Source organism: Kluyveromyces lactis (assembly GCF_000002515.2).
Source record: "Kluyveromyces lactis strain NRRL Y-1140 chromosome B complete sequence".
Lineage (NCBI taxonomy): Eukaryota > Fungi > Ascomycota > Saccharomycetes > Saccharomycetales > Saccharomycetaceae > Kluyveromyces > Kluyveromyces lactis.
The window spans coordinates 454541-476861 of NC_006038.1; the positions used below are offsets into that span (position 1 = coordinate 454541).

At 38.6% G+C, this 22321-nt stretch overlaps 11 protein-coding genes across 11 annotated transcripts; 5 read left to right on the top strand and 6 right to left on the bottom strand.

The window, feature by feature from the left end:
* Nucleotides 1-176: 176 nt before the first annotated feature.
* On the top strand, nucleotides 177-2837 carry ORC1 (origin recognition complex subunit 1; the record flags this gene model as incomplete). Its single annotated transcript, XM_451757.1, has 1 exon — nucleotides 177-2837. One exon carries the CDS (start codon nucleotides 177-179, stop codon nucleotides 2835-2837), a length of 2661 nt encoding a protein of 886 aa, XP_451757.1.
* Nucleotides 2838-3067: 230 nt separating this feature from the next.
* On the bottom strand, nucleotides 3068-3739 carry TEM1 (Ras family GTPase TEM1; the record flags this gene model as incomplete). The annotated part of the gene is made up of 1 exon (XM_451758.1): nucleotides 3068-3739. One exon carries the CDS (start codon nucleotides 3737-3739, stop codon nucleotides 3068-3070), a length of 672 nt encoding a protein of 223 aa, XP_451758.1.
* An 891-nt stretch (nucleotides 3740-4630) lies between these two features.
* RPS1B (40S ribosomal protein eS1) lies at nucleotides 4631-5398 on the top strand (the record flags this gene model as incomplete). Its single annotated transcript, XM_451759.1, has 1 exon — nucleotides 4631-5398. One exon carries the CDS (start codon nucleotides 4631-4633, stop codon nucleotides 5396-5398), a length of 768 nt encoding a protein of 255 aa, XP_451759.1.
* Nucleotides 5399-5721: 323 nt separating this feature from the next.
* On the bottom strand, nucleotides 5722-6786 carry MFT1 (Mft1p; the record flags this gene model as incomplete). Its single annotated transcript, XM_451760.1, has 1 exon — nucleotides 5722-6786. The coding sequence occupies one exon, from the start codon at nucleotides 6784-6786 to the stop codon at nucleotides 5722-5724; it is 1065 nt and encodes a 354-aa protein (XP_451760.1).
* A 297-nt stretch (nucleotides 6787-7083) lies between these two features.
* SEC39 (Sec39p) lies at nucleotides 7084-9102 on the top strand (the record flags this gene model as incomplete). The annotated part of the gene is made up of 1 exon (XM_451762.1): nucleotides 7084-9102. The coding sequence occupies one exon, from the start codon at nucleotides 7084-7086 to the stop codon at nucleotides 9100-9102; it is 2019 nt and encodes a 672-aa protein (XP_451762.1).
* Nucleotides 9103-9175: 73 nt separating this feature from the next.
* On the bottom strand, nucleotides 9176-11794 carry PIF1 (DNA helicase PIF1; the record flags this gene model as incomplete). The annotated part of the gene is made up of 1 exon (XM_451763.1): nucleotides 9176-11794. One exon carries the CDS (start codon nucleotides 11792-11794, stop codon nucleotides 9176-9178), a length of 2619 nt encoding a protein of 872 aa, XP_451763.1.
* Nucleotides 11795-12341: 547 nt separating this feature from the next.
* Nucleotides 12342-13535, top strand: OGG1 (8-oxoguanine glycosylase OGG1; the record flags this gene model as incomplete). The annotated part of the gene is made up of 1 exon (XM_451764.1): nucleotides 12342-13535. The coding sequence occupies one exon, from the start codon at nucleotides 12342-12344 to the stop codon at nucleotides 13533-13535; it is 1194 nt and encodes a 397-aa protein (XP_451764.1).
* A 191-nt stretch (nucleotides 13536-13726) lies between these two features.
* MRPL4 (mitochondrial 54S ribosomal protein uL29m) lies at nucleotides 13727-14725 on the bottom strand (the record flags this gene model as incomplete). The annotated part of the gene is made up of 1 exon (XM_451765.1): nucleotides 13727-14725. One exon carries the CDS (start codon nucleotides 14723-14725, stop codon nucleotides 13727-13729), a length of 999 nt encoding a protein of 332 aa, XP_451765.1.
* A 663-nt stretch (nucleotides 14726-15388) lies between these two features.
* LSM3 (U4/U6-U5 snRNP complex subunit LSM3) lies at nucleotides 15389-15640 on the top strand (the record flags this gene model as incomplete). The annotated part of the gene is made up of 1 exon (XM_451766.1): nucleotides 15389-15640. One exon carries the CDS (start codon nucleotides 15389-15391, stop codon nucleotides 15638-15640), a length of 252 nt encoding a protein of 83 aa, XP_451766.1.
* A 284-nt stretch (nucleotides 15641-15924) lies between these two features.
* NTE1 (lysophospholipase) lies at nucleotides 15925-20250 on the bottom strand (the record flags this gene model as incomplete). The annotated part of the gene is made up of 1 exon (XM_451767.1): nucleotides 15925-20250. The coding sequence occupies one exon, from the start codon at nucleotides 20248-20250 to the stop codon at nucleotides 15925-15927; it is 4326 nt and encodes a 1441-aa protein (XP_451767.1).
* A 474-nt stretch (nucleotides 20251-20724) lies between these two features.
* CAR2 (ornithine-oxo-acid transaminase) lies at nucleotides 20725-22038 on the bottom strand (the record flags this gene model as incomplete). The annotated part of the gene is made up of 1 exon (XM_451768.1): nucleotides 20725-22038. The coding sequence occupies one exon, from the start codon at nucleotides 22036-22038 to the stop codon at nucleotides 20725-20727; it is 1314 nt and encodes a 437-aa protein (XP_451768.1).
* Nucleotides 22039-22321: the final 283 nt, after the last annotated feature.

The window sequence follows — 22321 nt, forward strand, 5'->3', positions numbered from 1 at the left end:
GAACCGTGTAACAACCAATATGCTATGAGATAAAAGAATGCTACGGAAACAGGTAGCTGTCATTTCAACATACTTGGCCAGCAAGTAACTACTACTAGTTTAGGAAGGAATTACTGCATTTTAACGGTTATCTGATTATTTTTCCTTTTTATTCCGTGGTAGCGAGTTTATTAGGCATGGCGTCAACGTTAGCTGAGTTTGAAGTTCAATGGGAAATACAGAAGACAGACTTGAAGGGGAATCTCATTGCTGAAACTCCTAGGCGAAGAAGAAGAGGAGATGCTACAGAACATGAAGTGATTAATTTGGTACGATACGATGGAGTCAGACTTTATCCTGGTGTTACGATTGTGTGCAAGGTAGAGGGTGCAGACGAGTTATCAGCGTATATGATCCATGAGGTGCGATTGAATACAAGCAATTACGTAGAACTCTGGTGTTTGAACTATTTGAGTTGGTACGAGATCAATGCTGCGGAAAGATATAAACAGCTTGATGGAGAGTTTTATGAGACTAATAAGGAAAAAGGTGACAAATTTTTTGAGGAAACCTTCGCGTCACAATCGATAAAGAACGAATTGTATTTGACAGCTGAGCTTTCAGAGATTTATCTACGGGACTTGCAATTTGTAGCTAATATTAAAAATGAAAAGGAGTATTTAGACTCTGTCAATGAAGGGAAAATGGATTCTAATATGTTTTTATGTCGATCTGCATGCTTGCCTTCAGGAACTAATCTGGCGGATTTAGATATACATTTCTTTGAAGAAAAAATACGTTCCTCGAATCCTAAGGTGTCTCTGGAGTATTTGCGTGATATTACTTTACCCAAGCTTCCAAAACCTTTAAATAAATCCAAGGTCCACGCACGAGAGAAGGTAGTGGCGACGAAATTGCAGTCCGACAACACACCAAGCAAAAAAAGCTTTCAACAAACAGTGAGCAAAACCAACGCTGAAGTCCAACGCATTGCATCTACTATTGTTAACGAAAAGGAAGCTATATCAGATAATGAATCGGATTTATCTGAATATCACGAAAGTAAAGAAGAGTTTGCAAACGCATCCTCTTCGGACAGTGATGAAGAGTTTGAAGATTACCAGTCTGCAGAAGAGCTTGCAATTGTAGAACCTGCCAAGAAAAAGGTGAGATCTATTAAACCAGATATACCCATTTCACCAGTAAAATCACAGACTCCATTGCAGCCATCAGCAGTTCATTCATCTCCTAGAAAGTTCTTTAAGAATAATATAGTGCGCGCTAAAAAGGCATATACTCCATTTTCCAAACGGTATAAGAATCCGAAGGATATTCCTGACTTGAACGATATTTTCCAAAGGCATAATAATGATTTGGATATAGCTGCATTAGAGGAGAGATTCAGAACAGTTTCTGCTAAAGGCAAAATGGAGACTATTTTTTCTAAGGTGAAGAAGCAATTGAACTCAAGGAATAGCAAAGAAGAAATTGTCAAAGCTGCTGATTTCGACAATTATCTTCCGGCAAGAGAAAATGAATTTGCAAGTATATACCTCTCACTTTACAGTGCAATTGAAGCAGGCACTAGCACCAGTATTTACATTGCCGGGACGCCAGGCGTTGGTAAAACTTTGACGGTTCGAGAGGTAGTTAAGGATTTAATGACATCTGCAGACCAAAAAGAACTTCCAAGATTCCAATACATTGAAATCAATGGTTTAAAGATTGTCAAAGCAAGTGATAGTTATGAAGTCTTTTGGCAAAAAATATCTGGAGAAAAGCTTACATCTGGAGCTGCCATGGAATCTCTGGAGTTTTATTTTAACAAAGTTCCAGCTACGAAAAAACGTCCTATCGTTGTGTTATTGGATGAGCTTGATGCATTAGTTAGCAAGAGCCAAGATGTAATGTACAACTTCTTTAACTGGGCTACCTATTCAAATGCGAAACTTATTGTTGTAGCTGTCGCAAACACCTTAGATCTCCCCGAACGCCATCTTGGTAACAAGATTTCGTCCAGAATTGGTTTTACTAGAATTATGTTCACTGGTTACACGCATGAAGAGCTTAGAACAATCATCAATTTGAGACTTAAATATTTGAACGAATCTAGTTTCTATGTCGACCCGGAGACAGGGAGTTCGTACATGATCTCTCCGGATAGTAGTACTATAGAAACTGATGAAGAAGAAAAGCGAAAAGACTTCTCTAACTATAAACGACTAAAACTTAGGATTAATCCTGATGCCATTGAGATTGCATCAAGAAAAATTGCTAGTGTCAGTGGTGATGTGCGGAGAGCTTTAAAGGTGGTCAAAAGAGCGGTAGAATATGCGGAAAATGATTACTTAAAGAGGCTTAGATATGAGCGACTAGTCAATTCCAAAAAAGATACTAGTGGCAATGGTACAGGAAATGAAGAATTACAGAGTGTAGAAATTAAGCATATTACCAAGGCATTAAACGAAAGTTCGACCTCTCCGGAACAACAATTCATATCTGGTCTGTCATTTAGCGGAAAACTTTTCCTATACGCATTAATCAATTTAATTAAGAAGAAGCAAACTGACGTACAACTTGGTGATATCGTAGAAGAAATGAGGCTCCTCATTGATGTCAATGGGAATAACAAATACATTTTAGAGTTGAAACGGATTTTATTCCAAAATGATTCTGTTGATACAAAGGAACAGTTAAGGGCCGTGTCTTGGGACTATATTTTATTGCAATTATTGGATGCAGGTGTTGTAGTAAGGCAATATTTGAAGAATGAGAGGCTCTCGACGATCAAATTAAATATTTCCATGGAAGATGCGGAGCAATGCTTGCATGAAGATGAAATGTTGAAGACATTTTAGTATATGCCTTCAAGACGCCTTTGCTGCTATTATAATTGCTACTTAGGTTGTCATGTAGCGTAGCGGTTAAGTAGAATATGAAACTGCTTTTTCAACTATTTAATTATAAGATAGAAAGATATAATAAAGGATGCATTTTTTTAACTACTATTTTACCGTGTTTATTCATTCTTTACCCTCCCGCTTCGGGCAAGATGAAACCGTTGATCACGTAATAGGAGGTAGGTGATTTACGATGATGGCGGAGGGGTATGCACTTGTCTTTTTGGAGAAGAAGGTCGCGAAGGACCGAATGATTTGTATATCAGTAAGGGCTCGCCGATCTGTTTATATTCCGGTACTTTCAGAGTTAGATTGAAAGCTTTTGCAATCACGACCTTAAATATTTTCTGTACGTTGATTGATGATTGGGTCGAGCAAAATATCAGAGGCGATTTCATAACTTGAGCGTATTTCATCGCAGTTCTAGATACATTTTCTTGATATTCGGGGTCCATATCGACGAAAAGGTCATATTTAGTTCCAACCAGAATTGAAATTGCTGTATCATTGAACCCCCTTGCTTGTCTGTACCATTCTTTTATCGAATTTAAAGTCTCTGGCCGCGTCAAATCGAAAAGAAATACTATTGCAACTGCACCTTCGGATACTAAAGGGAGCATATTGATAAATTCACGTTGACCTCCAAGATCCATTATGGAGAATATAACGTCTGTGGATCCCAGCACCACTTTCCGCTCGAGGTAATGCACCCCCAATGTCTGCGTATATTCCTCATCAAACACATTTTGTACGTATTTGACCATTAAAGAAGTCTTTCCAACTTGTGCATCACCTATCAGGCCAACTTTCACCTTGACCTGGTGTCTAAGGCTCGGTACTCGATCTTTATCCAGAGACATTGCAACGAAAAAAAAAAGAGTGTTATCTGTAGACTTGTCTCACTGCTCTGTGTGTGTATATATCTGTAGCACACAGGATGTTTTAAAAGATACAATTGAACTTGGATATCAGCACGTATTTGTATGTTTCTATGTGTCGTTATGGAGCATACCGATATGTGTGTAGATTCTCATTATTTACCTTTAAATCATGGTAGCATGAGAAATGGAAAATGACAACATTGGGACTGTTGTTCGCGGTCACGTGTTGCTTTGACATCCGGACACCATTGTATTCATAAGTTTTACATCCATACATACTGTGTGTATCTTCAAATTTCATAACAGTAAGATATTTTGCTAAATAGGAACTTTGTTTACTGCTGTCATGTGACCGGGTGAGCCTAACACGAAAAATTAGGCTCAATCTCTAGGCTGAGAGGGCAGGAATTCCTGGCCTAGCTCGACAGAACGCTCCACAGTAGGAATCTCTTCCCAGCCTCCACTGGCTGACTGTAACTCCCTTTCCCCTCCCTTCACTACACCATTCCCATTAGCATCTCCCATTGGCATTCCGCCTACAGTCTTTCTCACACCGGTCCGTACCACCCGCCCCATCGTTTCGCCTGCTTGCGCTTCATTCGCTGTGGTGTCTTCCTCCTAATATCGAGTCCCATTTTTCAATGACGATTGACAATTATATTGAATTTTGAATTATCGAAATAGTAACAGTTGAAGAAATATGAATTTTGTATTGCAGGAAGAGAATAATTTATAAGATTTTGATACTGGATAGTTATTGTAACAGCTATTTTATTTGATACAGTTATATTTTGTTAGTGTAATCATTTCCTTTGGTTCTATCGAAAGTAAGCAGATCAACCAGAAAAGTACCATAAACATTTATTCAAGATGGCTGTTGGTAAGAACAAGAGATTGTCCAAGGGTAAGAAGGGTTTGAAGAAGAGAGTTGTCGACCCATTCACCAGAAAGGAATGGTACGATATCAAGGCCCCATCCACCTTTGAAAACAGAAATGTTGGTAAGACTTTGGTCAACAAGTCTGTTGGTTTGAAGAACGCTTCCGATTCTTTGAAGGGTCGTGTTGTCGAAGTCTGTTTGGCCGACTTGCAAGGTTCTGAAGACCACTCTTTCAGAAAGGTCAAGTTGAGAGTTGACGAAGTCCAAGGTAAGAACTTGTTGACCAACTTCCACGGTATGGATTTCACCACTGATAAGTTGAGATCTATGGTTAGAAAATGGCAAACTTTGATTGAAGCCAATGTTACCGTTAAGACCTCTGACGATTACGTTTTGAGAATCTTCGCTATTGCCTTCACCAGAAAACAAGCTAACCAAGTCAAGAGAACTTCTTACGCTCAATCTTCTCACATCAGACAAATCAGAAAGGTTATTTCTGAAATCTTGACCAGAGAAGTTCAAAACTCCACTTTGGCTCAATTGACTTCCAAGTTGATTCCAGAAGTTATTAACAAGGAAATTGAAAACGCTACCAAGGATATCTTCCCATTGCAAAACGTCCACATCAGAAAGGTCAAGTTGTTGAAACAACCAAAATTCGATTTGGGTTCCTTGTTGTCCTTGCACGGTGAAGCTTCTGCTGAAGAAAAAGGTAAGAAGGTTGCTGGTTTCAAGGATGAAATCTTGGAAACTGTGTAAATGATATAATATAGTATCTCTATCTCTCCGTTTTAAACAAAAAAAGGATTATTTCAAAATGATAATATTAAAGAATCTCTCATAATAACATTACCAATTGGAACTTCAAATACTACTAAATTGCTGCCTCCGGCCCAACATTATTAACATCCCTTTTCATTAGTGCGGTTCTCAAATACGCGTTGTGTAGTATCTATTTGTTTTGCGTCATTCTTTTCTATTCGCTTGCCTATATTATATTATGTACAATATGTATATACATACTTACCCCCAATTTTAATATGTGAGCTATGTGCGCGTTAAAGGTTCAGTTGTTGAAAAGTTCAGCTGTCATCACCGTTTATCTCAGGAATATTTTCCATATCCTGGTCTTCCTCTGATACCGGGTCTGCTTCGGCTTTGGCTTCTGCGTCTGCAACATCTGCAGGTTCCACCATTTGTTCATCGTCATCAGGTACGGTAGGCTCTACGCTAGCATTCTCACTCTTAACTTCTGCTTCTTCCACTTCAGATACTTCTTCTTCGTTGTTTTCATCCTGTACTATTTCATATATCTCATTCTCTTCATCGGTGTTAAATGAAGACTCTTCCTCACTGTGGAAAGATCCATCGTGCTTAACGCGTTCAATATCTGCTTCTTCTTCTTCTTCGTAATATTCATCATTGTCCTCTGATCCATGTCTTCTCTCATTGAGCTTGACCTTTAATACTGAACCAATCTTCGACATAACTTCGAAGCTGTCTAGCCATTTTTGTTTATATTCATCAAGGTCGATATTTAGCCTCTCAATATCTTTCTTCATTATTTCATTCATACGTTTCAACTCCAGTTCCCCGTCAAATAGTTCTTCCGTAACGGAATATAAACCGTCTCCAACATTTTTAAATACCCTATGCTCCAGTAGCTTATCGAACGCTTTAGGCTCATTCAAAATATTAATCCATTCTTCCTTGGTATACCTCATGATGGTAGGTTGGGTATTCAGATTCACAGACTCCTCATTAAAAGCCGTGATATCCAAATGCATTTGATTAAGTCTATCATTTCTCTCATTCAACTCATCTCTTAGGTTTCGTACTACTGACAATTGTCCGTCAAGGCCGTTTTTGATATTATCAACAGTACGTTCTAAACTGATATCCAATGCATTGTAACTAGATCTTTCTGTTTCCACAAAATTCTTGGCTTCAAGGTATTTGTCATCTAATACTTCTCTCAATTTTCTTATCTCTTCTACGCTTAGCTTGTCGTTCTCGGTCAACTTCTGGTTCAATAATCGATGAACCAACGATTGGATCTGTTGTAGATGTGATAAATAGTTTGGGAAAACCTTGTTGAAGGAATATAATGAGAGTCTCCTTTCAATTGCCTCCTCTTGAGTTGTCATGTTAGTGCTTGTATTTGTTGAGTTTCTAATTTCGAGTCCAACAGCTTCCTCTAAAAGTTTAGACTCTCTCTTTCTTTCCCATTAATATCCTAGGTTTGATTGTCATTGAATATTTCAAATACACTTTGTTGATGATTGAGGAATTTCATGAAAACGTTAATATTGAACAAGTATCCACAAACTAAACCTTTAAACTTGTAGAGACGAGAAGAGTTTCCCAACATCAACCGCTCCAGCCCTTCATTCCTTTTTTTATCGATATAAGCTGCCGCCACTTGTATTATCAGATCTTTTGGGATGAACCCACAATTGTATCTTTGTGCGAGCGTGTTCATAACGCGAGGGGATGTGAAAAGTGTTTCTGAAATATACCAAGGTTTGCAATCTGATGCCGAAAGATTACAGTACTTGAAGCTACTATGTGTTATGTGGCCTGAATTGGATGCTCCTACTAATATATCCTTTGTTCTGAAGGATATAGAGCTTAATGGCATGGATGAATCATCTGTTTTGGTTTCTTTGATCCAAGAAGACTCATCATTGACAGCAATTTCTGAGATGGATGTTAACACAATCTCTAAGAGAGTTAATGCGTTGGCTAGCTACGTTGAAGAAACTCTAATTGGTTTCAACATTCATATTCGTGAGACTCACATGCTTGAAGATTTTATAAGGGCAAGAACTCTAGTCGTAAATTCGTTGAGTAAAGATGCGCTATGTAGTTTAGAACTACTAGCAAACTCCACGAGTAAGTCGTTGGTCAGCTGGCTCGATGGAATTCTCAAGCCATTGGACCATCTAAATCGAAGATTAGATACCAAGCTCAGTATATTTCAATTTGAAAATTTATCTGCTCAAGATGCAGTTTCGGAAATGTGGAAATTGCCAGTGAAAGAAGTAAGTGTAGTAAGGTCCATGATGAAATATGAGGTGGAACCCTATTTAAAATTTCAAGGTTCCTATACTCCATTTTATGAAGTGATATTCAACCCGGACAATTTCCCGTTGGACAGCATTAATAATTTTCAAATATACAAATACTTATCATCTCAGCCAACTCCACTTGATACCAAATTCAACGAGACAAAATGGAATATTTTATACTCCAATGGTAAAAATCTAGCATCGATTCCTCTCCCTAACTTAGTTTTTGAGTTAGAATCTTTAATCAAATCATTCGGAGATGATTCACAAATATTTAGCGGAATATCGTTGAATGAATGGCTTGTAAATCTAAAGTTTATGAATGCAATGGATATCAAGGATCTTAAATCGTTGAAAAAACTTCAGAACGAAGACTCTGTTGTACAAACATCATACTTTTCGATCATCACACAAAATATGTTTCAAGGACACATCGATATCAAAACCGTTCAAAACGTGGTGGAATTCATCGAATCATCAACTTTGTTCGATAAACTAACTAACGAGCTACAAACTTCCATATTATTGGAGAGTTTATTGAAACTTGGCAAATTTGATATTTTGGAGCAATTTGTATCTACTTCAGGAGTCAAAATTCAAGACAAAGTAATAATCCAGCATTTCTGGAGATTTTTCAATATTGCATCCAACGGTTCTCTGTCAGACCCTGATATGAAGAACGCTAACAGAACGTTGAATTTACTCAGTAATAAAGAAACACATTCTAACCTATACGACATTCTAACTATAGTGGACCGCTTATCGCACTATTCATTAAGTTTCAAACGGGGTATGCCATTCAAACCTGCGCATATTTCAGAGTTTAAAGCTAACCCTATGGAAATCGTGGAGAAATTACTTGATCTTAATCCGAAATTGAGAAAAAATATTGAAGTAACATTTGATATTTTGAAGGAATTATACACCGCATTGCAAGTAACTCCATCTGATAAAGATTTTACGAAAGAATATTCTAAGCTACTCTCTGAACATATTAATAATTTGCTAGCGAATGGTGATTTTAAATTTGCTTTTGATCAAGCAATAAATCTTATCGAAAGGCCTGATGCTGCAGAACATTGGGTGACAATTTTCCAAGTCGGGAAGTACATAGACCCTAATTGGCTAGATGCAGAGATTCCAACAGAAATTATATACTTGCAGTTGGGAATTGTCTCTAAGCTATTGCATATCTGTCCTGAAAAGGAATATGAAGTCATTACTTCACAGTGGTCCGGCTTAGAGCTGGAGTTATCAACAAGAAATCTGATTTCAGATAAGTATTCTCTTGAGAACACTCAAAGAAGTAATGATAATTTCATGAGCGATGTCTCAACAAACGTCGGTAACTTCCTATCAGGAAAGTTTCAATGGAATATCGGTGGTGCTTAAAAGTGAATACGAGTAATGATGTTTGTAATGTAAAGATTAATTAGTATGTAAAATGCTATGTAGGTTTATTAAGTTAATTTTCCTGTGATAAGGTATGTTCAGGAACAGTATCATATGCCAGATCGACGACTGTATTCGTTGGAACTTCATTCCAAGATTTTTTCTTCACCTGCCTCATTCTATTCAGTAGCATTGTTTCCAGGTTTCTTTTCTGTGGAGGACGTGACTCTGATTCCGATGCTGTGGACACAGTTTTGCTATCCGTAGCCTTTGTATGGTCTGTTGTTTTTTTTTGATTTAGCTCATTCATTACTGACTTTGCAGACGACAAGCTTTCATAGAAATTTACAACAATGTCATGCGCCTTTACTTTTGTTCGATCGAAGTTGAGGACTTGTAGACCTGTTCTAGAAACTGCTCTTGAGAGTGCCACATAAGCTTGACCTTTTTCAAAAACTCTCTTCAAATCTACTTTAACTTTGGAAAGCGTTTGACCTTGTGACTTATGAATCGATAGTGACCACGCCAAAATCAATGGTAATTGAGTTCTTGAGACCAATGGAACATCCTTTTCATCCTCCATCGCCCAAGTCTCTGGTCGAACGAGAACAATCCTGGCGTCGCCAGAAGGAGTGAAGAATTGAACTAAGGGCAATTTCGCTCCTCTTGCCTTCTTGTGTAAATTCCGTACAATTTCTTTCTTCCGTTCCACATTGGCCTTTATACGACTACTCATGGAATCTGTCTCCGTTATGAAAAAGTCGAATATTGTCTCACTGAGTGGAGATTCAATTTGAATGCGCTCTTGTTGATCTTTCATGAAATTCTTTTCTAGTTCCATCTCTTTCTTTTTCTGTTTGGACTGTTTAGCGGTAAGTTCTTCTTCTTCACTCCAATATTCTTCTGAATCGGGATTCTCAGTGAGCTTTTCAACATCCTCGTCATTCAGAATCTTGTTTGAGTTAAAAGGTCCTTTCAAAAAAGCGAAGGTGTCCGAATCTAGGAATGCAAGAACTTTTCCCAAACTCCCATTTACGAGAGTGGCATCAATGTTTTTAATATTCATAACTTGAGCACCAACTTTCAATTCCAGTTTTTTTGGAGCTAAGAAGTTGTCTAGCAGTTTCCTTCTTAACTCTACGTTGTCGATAACACCACCATCCGATGCTTCATAAGTCATTGTCTCACCAGGAAGTGTTTTAAGTCTTGAATAATTCGCATTGTCTACCTCTGCTCTGGTACTGAATAGCTCTGCTGGAACAATTTCGTCATTTGGTAATGGACGAGATAGTTCAGCAAACTCCTTCAATGTTCGGTCCGAAATGACACCCATTCTCATTTCATTTAACATTTCAACAAAACGATGATCACCTTGTTGTCTAAAAACTTTTTGAAGGATAATGGTAGCATCAATAGCTGTCCTCCATGAATAAGATTGAAAGGCAAAATTAATCTGTTGATCGCCTTTTGTAACTGGTGGTAATTGGAAAAAATCACCACACAGAATTATTTGAATTCCCCCGAATGGTTTGCTCGACCTTCTAAGAGTTTTAGCAATTCCATCTAATTTATCTAGTAATTTTCCGTCGATCATTGAAATTTCGTCTATCACTAATGCTTTGATATTCTTCCAACGTTCTCTATGTTTTGCTGATCTTCTAACTTTCTTTAAAAGCATTGCTTCGTCACCAACTCCAAGACCTATACCTGCGAATGAGTGTAAAGTAATACCACCAATGTTACAAGCAGCAAGTCCAGTGGACGCAGTAACGGCAACTGCTCCGCTAGTTCCGTACATAGTTTTTAAAGTTTTTATTAACTCTCGTAGTAGAACTGATTTACCAGTACCTGCGCTTCCGGTATAAAAAATATTCAATTTCCTTCTCGCTAATTCAATAACATGCTCTTGCTCCTCGGAAAGAGTGATAGCACGCACTTTCTTACGAGCAACCTCAGGTGTCACACTCGATTCTCTGGAGTCGTTTGAAATGTATTCGTTCATTGATTGTTGTTGGGTTAAAAAAGTTAACTGACGATGATGGGAATGTCTTGGTTTGGGATTTTCATCAGGAGTAATCTCTTTATCAAGAGTCTGAGTTTGGTCTAGTTCCTCATTTATCTGTTGTTGTTCCAGTTCATATAAATCATCCATGGTGTCTTCGGGTACGATAGATGACAGAAAATGTTTTCTGTCGCCAAAAGGTTTATCTTCAAAAACATTCTTATTCAGAGACGTCAACTGCTCTTTCAAAGGGATTCTATTGGGCTCAGATTTTACCATTGGTTTCTGAGGGAGAAAAGTAGTAGTAATAGCTTTCCCTGCAGGTTTCTTAGCATATTCTGCTGGAGGCAATTTTGAGTGCTGATGTTGTTTCTTCCAATTATCTTGTTGGATGGTGTATCTTGAATTGAGTTTTTCAAGGTCAGCAACATGCATCAATATCTCATCATCACCGCTTGTGTCCCATGCATCATAAATAGGCCCTTCGATTTCTTCCAGGGAATCATCATCTATGATCTCTATGAGTTCGTCCCGTTCCGTCTTCATTTTACGGGAGGTTGTTGATTTATTTCTTACTAGACAATAAGGTAATCTGGTGAAACGCCTTTGGCTCAATAAGTAGGATTGGCGGGTTGATGAATTGCTAAAAAACCTGCTATGCACTAATAACTTCTGTGGATTCCTCCACATTTATTGCACCAAAGGTCCCGGAAATCAAAGAACAAAAAACAACTATAAGGAAAAGCTTATAGAATAACGTTAAATAGCCGTTGTGTTTCTCAGCTTCAACCGGACTTCGATAGTAATGTTAACCGATACTAAAAACCGGTTCTCTAAAGCTATTCTTCCCTCGACCTGTTAGATAGCTTTCAATTGTGTCAAGTCTTACTTTGGGATTCGAGTTAACAAATGCTTAAATTGAACTCAAGCACAACAGATTACGAAGTTTTCAGCTCTTCGTATACAGGTGGTAACAATCAATATTCTGCGACACGTTATGAGCTAATCAATAGGTACTAAAGTGTATACCCCCCTTGTTATTGGCGAATGCTCGCTACTATTCTTGTAGTTCTGGCTTCGATATTTATGTTGAACTGAAAAAAGTAAGAAACGCGACAATTCAATAAACCGAAATCGTAAAGAGAAAGAAAGACGCGTAAATGTCATCACATTAGAAGCTACAAGACCTGTGTTATCCATTAAAGCTGGTGAGCCTACGTTAGACCCATATACTGAGATGGTGGGGAAACTTTTCTTCCAACCTGGAGAACTGGTTTTGAGAAACAGTCTTCATTGTGGACAGTCATTTAGATGGGTGATTCAAGAACACACGGGTTTTTTCTACTCGACTCTAAAGTTAGATGATAGCTATGATTTGGTGATGTTGAGACAGCTTGATGACAATTGTATTGAATATGACTGTTACAAGAGGGCGAACCTGGAGAAACTTGAGTCACATCTCAAGGATTACTTTGAACTTGATGTATCTTTGAACAACTTAATGACTCAATGGTCAGATGCTGATCCTAAGGGATTTCAAAATAAGGAACATAGAGGAGTGAGAGTACTGAACCAGAATCCCTGGGAAACTTTATGCTCTTTCATTTGTTCTAGTAATAATAATATATCAAGAATCACTAAAATGTGCCATTCCTTGGCCACTGAATTTGGTGATGAAATTGCAGAGTTTGATGGTGCTAAGCAGTATTCGTTCCCAAGTTCGGATCAGATCGTAGAAAGAGCATCTGAAGAAAAACTAAGAGATCTTGGCTTTGGTTATAGGGCCAAATATATCATTGGAACTGCTCAACTGATGTCTATGGAAAAAGGCGATATGTCTGATTCAGAGTATATGCTCAGTTGGCGCATTAAGGGTAAAATGGGGTATCAAGATGTCAAAGAGAAGTTGATGGCGTATCCAGGTGTGGGTCCGAAAGTAGCTGATTGTGTGCTTCTCATGGGAGGGTTGGGATTTGACGAGGTAGTTCCTGTCGATGTACACATCGCAAGGATTGCATCGAGGGACTACAAATTAAACAACACTAAGCAGGAAATCAGTGAACTGCAGGCTGAATACAAAAAGTTACCGATTACACGTAAGAAGGTGAACTATGAACTTGATATGTACAGAAGGAAGCTCCAGGATCTATGGGGCCCATACGCGGGCTGGGCACAATGTGTCCTTTTCGCACAAGAAATTGGGAAAACAGTTGGAGCAAGTACAAGTGATAAATTAGTGAAAAGACGCAAACTGGACTATGATGCATCTGGAGAAGAAGAAGACTTTAAAGTTGTAGTCAAAGACGAGGCAGAGATCAGTACGGAAGATTCTTTGTCCACGGTTAAAATTGAAGATACTATGTCGATAGAGTATAGCATTACTGGGAGGCCGCTACGGAGAGCGGTAAAAAAGGCTAAAAAGGTCTATTGAATTAATTGACTGCAAATAAAACTCTCTTTAAATACAATTCTTATTCGTCAAATTAAAGTGTTGTCGAAGGAAATTTTTTGTTTTATATTCCGTTATTTAAGTTGGTGTATACATATGTACAGGAAGGCTGGGTTCATCCAAATGGACGGTTACACTTATCTCTTTATACAATCACTTCGATGGCATTAATATCATAGTGTATTAGCGTTGTTTTTTGCATCTTCTTCTTGCAGCTGTATTTCCGCTTCTGTTACCTTTGCCATTTGAGCCTCAGCTAATTTATTAACATATTCTTGAACAGTTTCCAATTCATCGTATCTAGACACAGAGGAGCCATTTTCTCTCAACTCCCTTACCGCTTGACATGCTTCTGCGATGGCAGATTCTGTGTTTTCTGATGTATACAGAAGGAAGGATTCACCTGCATCCACAATTGTATTGTTAGATTCTTCTAAAAAGTTCTTGATGTCCTCGTTTCTTAGTGCAAATTTCTTTAACTTCAATGTTGCAACCGCTTTCAATCCATCCACAAATGTTCTGTCCACTTTGTTCTCATCGATGTACTCAGAGATACCGTATATGGCATATTGAAAACGTTGCAATGATTCGAAAATCTCTTCATCTTCGTTAGCAGGAGCTTCTAAAAAGTCTTTTTCGAATGATTCGATAAATACTTGTTTTTCAACAGCAAATTTCTCATTCGCTATCTTGAATGCCCAGTCTCGTTCGCTAAGGACGTGTCTTATTCTCCACATTGTCGTTCTGATCTTTTCGGAGATATCTTGGTATGCTTCGGTTTGTGCTTCAAAGTTGAACTGCACCAAATGGTTTTCACGTGCTAATACGTTACGTTCTTTCAAACATGTGTACCACAAAGAATGTAGGTCAGTGAACGATTTTCTTCTCAACTCTGGGATGGTCCAAGGTCTCGAAAGCGTATCCAATTCCTCGGGCGTTCTTAAAAACTTCTTCTCGGAGAAAAATTGCCATAAAGGATGATCATCTGGACATGTCAAATTGGCAGCAGCCGGTGGAATAGGAGCTGTAATCTTTAAATCATTATCGTGATGGGTCCTCTGGGTAGGTAGTCTAACGTTCTCTCTCTTGGCTGGTTTGGGTTTAGGTTTGGTGAATCTCGTCCTGGCACATGCTCTAGAAGTAGTATGCAATCCCCTTCTTGCTGGGAACATTTTGAAAATATAATATCCCTGCTATAATAAACACGTCCTGCAGCTACTCAATCGAGGTAGAACACTTCAATATCACGACAGCTAGCTGATTCATCCATGTTTTAATTCCTATTCAGCTTTCCTCTGCTTAAATGTTATAAAAATTTTTTGATCGAACAGAGTTGATTCGGGGTCCGTCATTAGGTTGCCCGGCCTTTGTCATGTGATAGTCACGTGAATATCAGGTTGACTATTGACTCTCTTAGTGAAGCATAGTGCAATAAGATGATAAACTAGCATCGCATATCCTGGCCATCTTTCAACAGGTACAGTATCATTCAAAGATGGTTGGAAACGTGTACCTTCCCTGGTTTAACTGATTATTCTATAATTCAGAGCTTTCCATTGACATCGAAATTCAAAACTTCAACACTTTTTATCAATTAGTACGTTAACAATAATTTGGTGATTAAGTATGTTATGGAGGATGCTCTGGAGTGTGAATGGAACTAAGCCTTGGATTGTATATCGACTACTCTACTATACCTGGTACTCCATTTGATAAACTGACAAAGGAAACCATTCAACCTAACTGCTGTACCCTCTATCAATTGCATTATTGGTTATTGTAAGAATACGACTGCATCATAAATATAGAAGACATACACACTTTACGCCGCAAAGATGTCTGATACGCCTCTGGATCTATTAAAATTGAATTTAGACGAGCGAGTATATGTGAAATTACGTGATGCTCGTGAATTAGTGGGTACTCTTCAGGCTTTCGACTCACATTGTAATATTGTTCTTTCAGATTCAAAGGAAACCATTTATGAACTAGTAGAAGGAGATTTGAAAACGACCGAAAGGTTTTCGGAAATGATTTTCGTTAGAGGTGGTCTTGTGGCCCTTGTAACAACACCAGAAGATGAATGATTGTCCAGTATCCTTCTTCTTCTTTCAACATTTAATAAGGGAAATTCGAAGAAATAACTTCATGTCCTCATTATTGATTGAGTGCGATGTGAGCTATCCTCATTTTGCCCCCAATATACATCCATCGCTAACATTTGTATAGTATATATTTAGTTTATTCAATTTTTTTTTAACTTTCGGTTTACAGTTACTTAGAAACTATAACGTTAATTGCCATGGCTTTGATTTTATGTCCTGCATGTCCACCATCGACAAATGTGGGTAGCGTTTCCTGTTAATTCGTTTTATATACTGTTCCGTCTTTGTAACATGTTTTCTTTGTCGGCATAAGCAGAAGTTGTGGTACCCGCAATTGGCGGTAATTCGTTTTTCTCTTGCAGATGTTGTAAAAAGTCATGACCGTACGCGTAGCCTACTTGGTATATTTCTTCAAACTTACCAAAATCCAAAGTCGCATAGTTCTCAATAGGAGGCCTGATGTACACCACACCTGGTGTACTTTTAGCCCTTTCTAAGGCATTGACAGAAGCAACATATCCTAATCTCATTTGTATTTCCGCCATATTAGGAATGTTGGGGTGTTTCGAAAATGGATTCCATCTATTTAAAACAATCCAAAATCCGTTCAAAGAGTCTCCGTATGACATTGGAGTCCTATCATCGACTGATCCAACGTCTACTGCAAACACAATTTTACAACCTCTCTGTGTCATTTCGGTCACTGGTAAGTTGTCGACATAACCTCCATCTAGTAACATATTACCGTTATCCACAATTGGAGGAAGAAGGCCCGCAAGTGACATAGAAGCTCTAATATAACGCCATGCAAAACCTGATGAGTGAATCTCTTGAACTGACTCTGTAATATTCGTCGAGTTACAGTAATATGAAATCCAAAAATCTTCAATCCTGTAGTCTCTAAAAGATTTCCATATACCACGATTAAACTCATGTCCTGTAGTGTATGATGTAACTGGCCAAGTCAAATCACTTAGCATTCTCCATAGTGAACCAACTCTACCAGCGAACTTCTTGACTCGGCCATATATAGGAACAAGATCGTAGTCCATGGCATATAAACCTCCAACGAACGAACCAATTGACGTTCCTCCGATTATATCAATTGGAATTCCTTGCTCCTCTAGAGCCTTAATGATACCAAGATGACTTAATCCACGTGCCCCTCCTCCACCAAGAACTAGACCAACAGCTTGGCCTGAAAGAGTTCTAGCTAGTCTTAGGAAATCATTCTTGATAGGATCAACTGAAGTGTAGAATTTTGGATTAGGTTTAGGATCGATGTATTTTCCAGATAATGTTTCCACAGTGGTTTTGATTGAATCTGGTAAAAACTTTACAAAGTTCTCTTGTGTCTTTTTTGTATTCTCCTTGAACTTCTCGACTAATTGGGATAGCGGTTTTATATTTGGTATTGGATCGGGCTCTGCTACCTTTTCCATTGGGGTAAACTGTATATGGTGATGGGACTGAATCCACATTCGATTTTTTAACCATTTAGATGTCGAGCCTGGAACCACGTATCGCTCGGGATGAAGTAAAATTAGATCCGTTCTAGCTGTAGTTTTACTTTTCAACAAAAGCCTTTCAAATTCACCAATCTTCGGGTCACATGTTGCATCAGCCAAGAGTAAGATACAGTCACCTTGTGAAATGCACGTTTGTGTCCATGATGAGCTTACAGGAGTATCTGCGATGTACACAACGATTTCGTAAAGCTCTTCGAGTTCTGCGAAATATCCACTCTGTTTCAATTTTGAAAGTTTATTGAACGCATGACGACCAAGGTGAGATAATGTCGTACGTTGGTTCAACCCAATTGTTGTCTTTCCGCACTGCCTTAATGCATTGATCAATTTATAAGCAAATTCCTCTACTGGTAGACCCTCAGTAATCGGTAAAAGCGTCAAAGTCTTATAATTTACGGTATTACTTATAAGCTCGTTCTTCTTAGAGGATTTATTGGATTTTATGTTAAGATTAAAGTCATACCTTTTTTGCATCGCTGTTTCATCTCCAATTAGCTTAGTGATCGGTTGTGAACCGGAGAAGCCTATACCAGATTTAAAATTCATTAGCATTGCTTTTTTGGCCACCATTCTACTGACATGAATCATGATAGAAGGGTGTTCGACAGCCAAGAACTCAAACAATGTACGAGGGATTCTAGCCAACTCAGTATCTCTAATGGCTACCACTGTGTTTAGTCTATGAATGGCAGTCAACACTTCCACTTCTCCAAAACTTTCTCCTTTTGATAATTCCGCCATTTGAGTTACAATGTCCGAGTCTGCATCTTCATAGAATAGCTGCCTTAGTCTACCATTCAATACTAGGTAAACACCATTAGCAGGATCACCTTGGTTGAATAACGTTTCAGAAGAATCTAGTTGAATCCATTCAAGGAAATAGTCCAACCGCAACAAATTGGGACTCAAGGAATTAGTCAAAATTTCAGACAACTTTAAGTAGATCATGAAATATTTATCACATAAACGCTCCAAATCATTATAAGGAATTAACCCTAGATAAGCTGGACCTTTGCTTACTTTGAGCGTCACAAGCGACTTACAACCTAGGATGGACGATAGATATCCAAGGATGTAACCTTCTGTGGCAGTGTATAGAGTTCTTTCATAACTCTCATCTGTGTTGCCGTCTTTAGTCTCAGATATGACATCAACTTCTCCGCTTACAAGATAATAAATACCTTGCGGATTAGAATTTTGGCAGAGTATAGTTTCTCCTTCCTCAAATTTGAGAATCTTTATGCATTTAGAGAAATCTTCTTTAACTGATTCAAAATCCGAAAATTGATTATCGCCACCCAGATTCTCATTTCTAAAGTGGTCAAAAGATTCTGATCTGTCTGTACGTGAGTTCGATCTACTAGAGCCGTTCAATCTCTTACTATGTGAAGCCATTTTACCGCCGGTTCTGTTCAATCTTGAAAATTGTTGCGACTCTCGAGGCAAAAATGTTACTAGGTGATTGCTGGAGTGGGTCGCGATAGATGAAGATAGGGATGTAAATGAAGAGTAGGATGACCTTCTGACCAACCCTTTTTCATCTAACGAATGATCATGGAGCGAAAAGTCATCTGAAATTGGGGGCTCGATTGTATCCTTTGTTATTCCCAACTGCTGGAAAATTATTTCAACTAATGCCAATCTCCAAGAAGAGACTTCTGTCTCTTCAAACTGTGATGACGAAAAGTTATTTAATATGATCGGTCTATAATCCGCACGGCTCAAGGTAGAGGAAGAATTGGTATTTGAGAGATCATTTCTCTGCTGTGGATTCAATCTTGGTAAGGGTACATTAGAGAGAAGGTCACCGGGATTGTATTGATCCCTGGAATTCAATACAACATGCCTTGAGCCGTAATTTAGTGAGTTATTGGAATCTCGCCTGTGTAGCTGCGGCCTTTTTTGTATAGTGGAGGCTGAACTTCCTGTGTCATCTTGTCTGTTTGTGAAATAGCTGATGATAGATCTGCGGAAGTACTCTGGTAATTTCAGGTTGTCCTTGTTAATAGACTGAAATTCAGTAAAAATAATCTCATTGGTGAGACCTAGGTAGGTATGAGCAGTTTTGAAAGTAACTCTGTATAGTTTTGTTAAAATCATCTGGATAATATGTGAGGCAGATCTAGGATATTTCACTAAAAGACGTTGGAAAGATGACGAAGGTATAATCGCAATGGTACAATCACTCGCTGCACGAGCTATAATGTCTGGTATCTTCGCCGAGCGATCATTCTCCGATGCCTCTGATAGATTATCAAACGTTGATTCTAGTTCCATGGGGGATATTGGGTGATTGCCATTTGCACTATCTGCAGATCCGAATTTTGCAGGTAATGTGGAGTCTAAGAAGCTGTTAATCTCACCAGTGAGGTTGGGAGAACCAGGTCCTGGAGTGTTATTTGTTGTTGAAGGGTGAGTACCTTCATTTAGATGTGTTGAGCGGTTCGAGAAGAGCTTCATGATGCTTACCAAGGACGATAATGGGTTACCAGTTTTCACGATATTCAATAACTGGAACTTTTCACCATTGATAAGGTATCCATCGTCATTTGAAGGAGGTTCAAAAGCCGTTGCATTTGCTGCTGCATCACCTGATGGATTGGAATGGCGATTATCCATTTTGTGAAGAATTTCTAGAGTTCCCTCTACGACGATCGTAAACCCAACAGAATCATCCAATAAAACGATTTCTCCTTCTTGTAGCTTTTCAGTCTTCATAGACTTAGTTAATTCATGAAAGACAGGCTTCTCCAAATATCCAAAGATCTTTATTGCTGATAAGAATTCGTCCAAGTAAGATGTGAATCCCTTATGTTTTTCACGATTTAACAGGAAGGAAGCAGAAGAAGCATCCATGTAGTCTTTCCTGTTGATATTATTCTCATCAGAGACATCATCCTTCAATTGAGAATAATTGGACAAAATTCTTGTACGAAGAAACAGGTAGGTGATGATAACTGTACTTAACAGCAGTAAAACCAAGTAGTTTAGTGGTAGCGTTATATGGAATTGCAAGAGCAAAATATTCTTCAATCTTGGTAACACATAGGAAGTTAGCCACATGTCTAGAATTAAACTGATGTCTAAAGACAACTAACAGAAAATAGCTTCAATAGGTACACCCTCTTACAGAGGTACGTAACGATCCTTAGTTACTGTGGTGAACCAGGCTTGAGTACAACTTAACCGTTCAATGATGATCATTGCCAATCAGTTCCATACCTTAAAAAATGGCAAACTCAGATTGGTAAAAATGCCTTAAACTTTTCAACTTTTACATACAAATTAAAAGAATGACAGTTTTCTAGATTAACTTTCCCAGGCACATTGGAAGGGAAAACCCAAAGGAACGCATTTGCTGCGAGTTTCTCATGATCGTGAAGTTACACGCCATTCAATTATGGGATGAGGTACTTTGCTGGGAAAAGGGCAAAATCTAAGTAAGCATCTGTAGCTATTTCTTTTATATATACATAAACCATATTTCTTATGAACGATTCAAGAGGAACTTATAGTTTGTTTTTTGTTTTTGGGTGCTTAATGGTGAGACTTTGGAACGTTTGGCAACTTTGATAGAGAGACTCTGATGGAGTCTACACCCTTCAAGAGATCTTCTTCGGAGATCACCAAAGGTGGCGCCAATCTGATGATGTGTTCATGGGTTGGCTTGGCCAACACACCTTGGTCTTTCATTAATAGACACAAGTCCCAAGCGGTTCTGCCGTTGGCCTTTTCTGGGTTGATTACGATAGCTGTCAACAAACCCTTACCTCTAACTTCACTGATGACACCGTTAGATTCATGTTGTAGCTTGACCAATTCATCTTGTAGGAATTTACCTAGTCTAGCAGATCTTTCGACTAAGTTTTCGTTTTGAACAACTTCCAATGCGGCGATAGCGACTCTAGAAGCCAATGGATTACCACCGTAAGTGGAACCATGAGAACCTGGGGTGAAACAATCCATGATTTCCCTGGAGGAAAGGACACATGAGACTGGTAGAACACCACCGGAGATGGCTTTACCCAATAGAATGATGTCTGGTTTACAGTTTGGAGAGTGTTCGTAACATAGTAACTTACCGGTTCTAGCGATACCTGTTTGGATTTCGTCACAGATCAACAATACTTGGTGTTTCTTACACAATTCTTGCAAATCAGTCAAGAAATCGGCTCTTGGAACCACAATACCGGCTTCACCTTGGATTGGTTCCACGATAACCGCACAGATTTTATCACCGTGCGATTCGAAAGCACGCTTATAGTCGTCAATTTCACCGTATCTGATGAATTCGTCATCGGATCCACCTGGAATCTTAGCGGTGACATTTTCCAAGAATGGACCAAAATTCATTCTTGAGTCCTCTTCATCAGTAGACAAAGAGATGGCACCAAAGGTACGACCATGGAAGTTCCCTCTAGCACCCAAGATGATAGCTTCATTTGGCTGGATCTTCTTAACCATGTAACCCCATCTTCTCGCCAATTTCAAGGCACTCTCAACGGCTTCAGCACCCGTGTTCATTGGCAACACGGATTCGTAACCGAAGAATTCGGTGACAAATTTAGAAAAGGAAGCAAAACAATCGTTAGAGAAAGCTCTTGAAGATAGAGTCAATTTGGAAGCTTGATCGACAAGGGCTTGGATAATATGAGGATGGCAATGGCCTTGGTTGACGGCAGAGTAAGCAGACAAGAAATCCAAATATTCCTTTCCTTCAGGATCCCAAACATGGGCACCACTAGCTCTGCTGAAAACAACAGGCAAAGGATGGTAGTTATGAGCAGAGTATTCTTGTTCGTATTCGATAGTCTTGGCAGACGATAAGTTCAATTCAGCAGTGACAACCATGGTATTTCTCTGTATTGATACAATTATATTATTAATTCTTATTGCTCATTGAATAATCAAAAAGAGATATTCAATGTATGAACCATACTGAATCTAAGTGACTACTTTTACCAAAGATGTTGAATCGTCTTCTGTTCCTCTTGTCTCTTATATATGAGAAAAAAAAGATCCGCTTTGAAAAGTTCCATGTCATGGCATATTCCATGCCATTACAATTTCCAAATGACAACTTGCGCTAGCTTTAGTCGAAAGTCCCCGCACCGCTCGTTATCATTATCACATA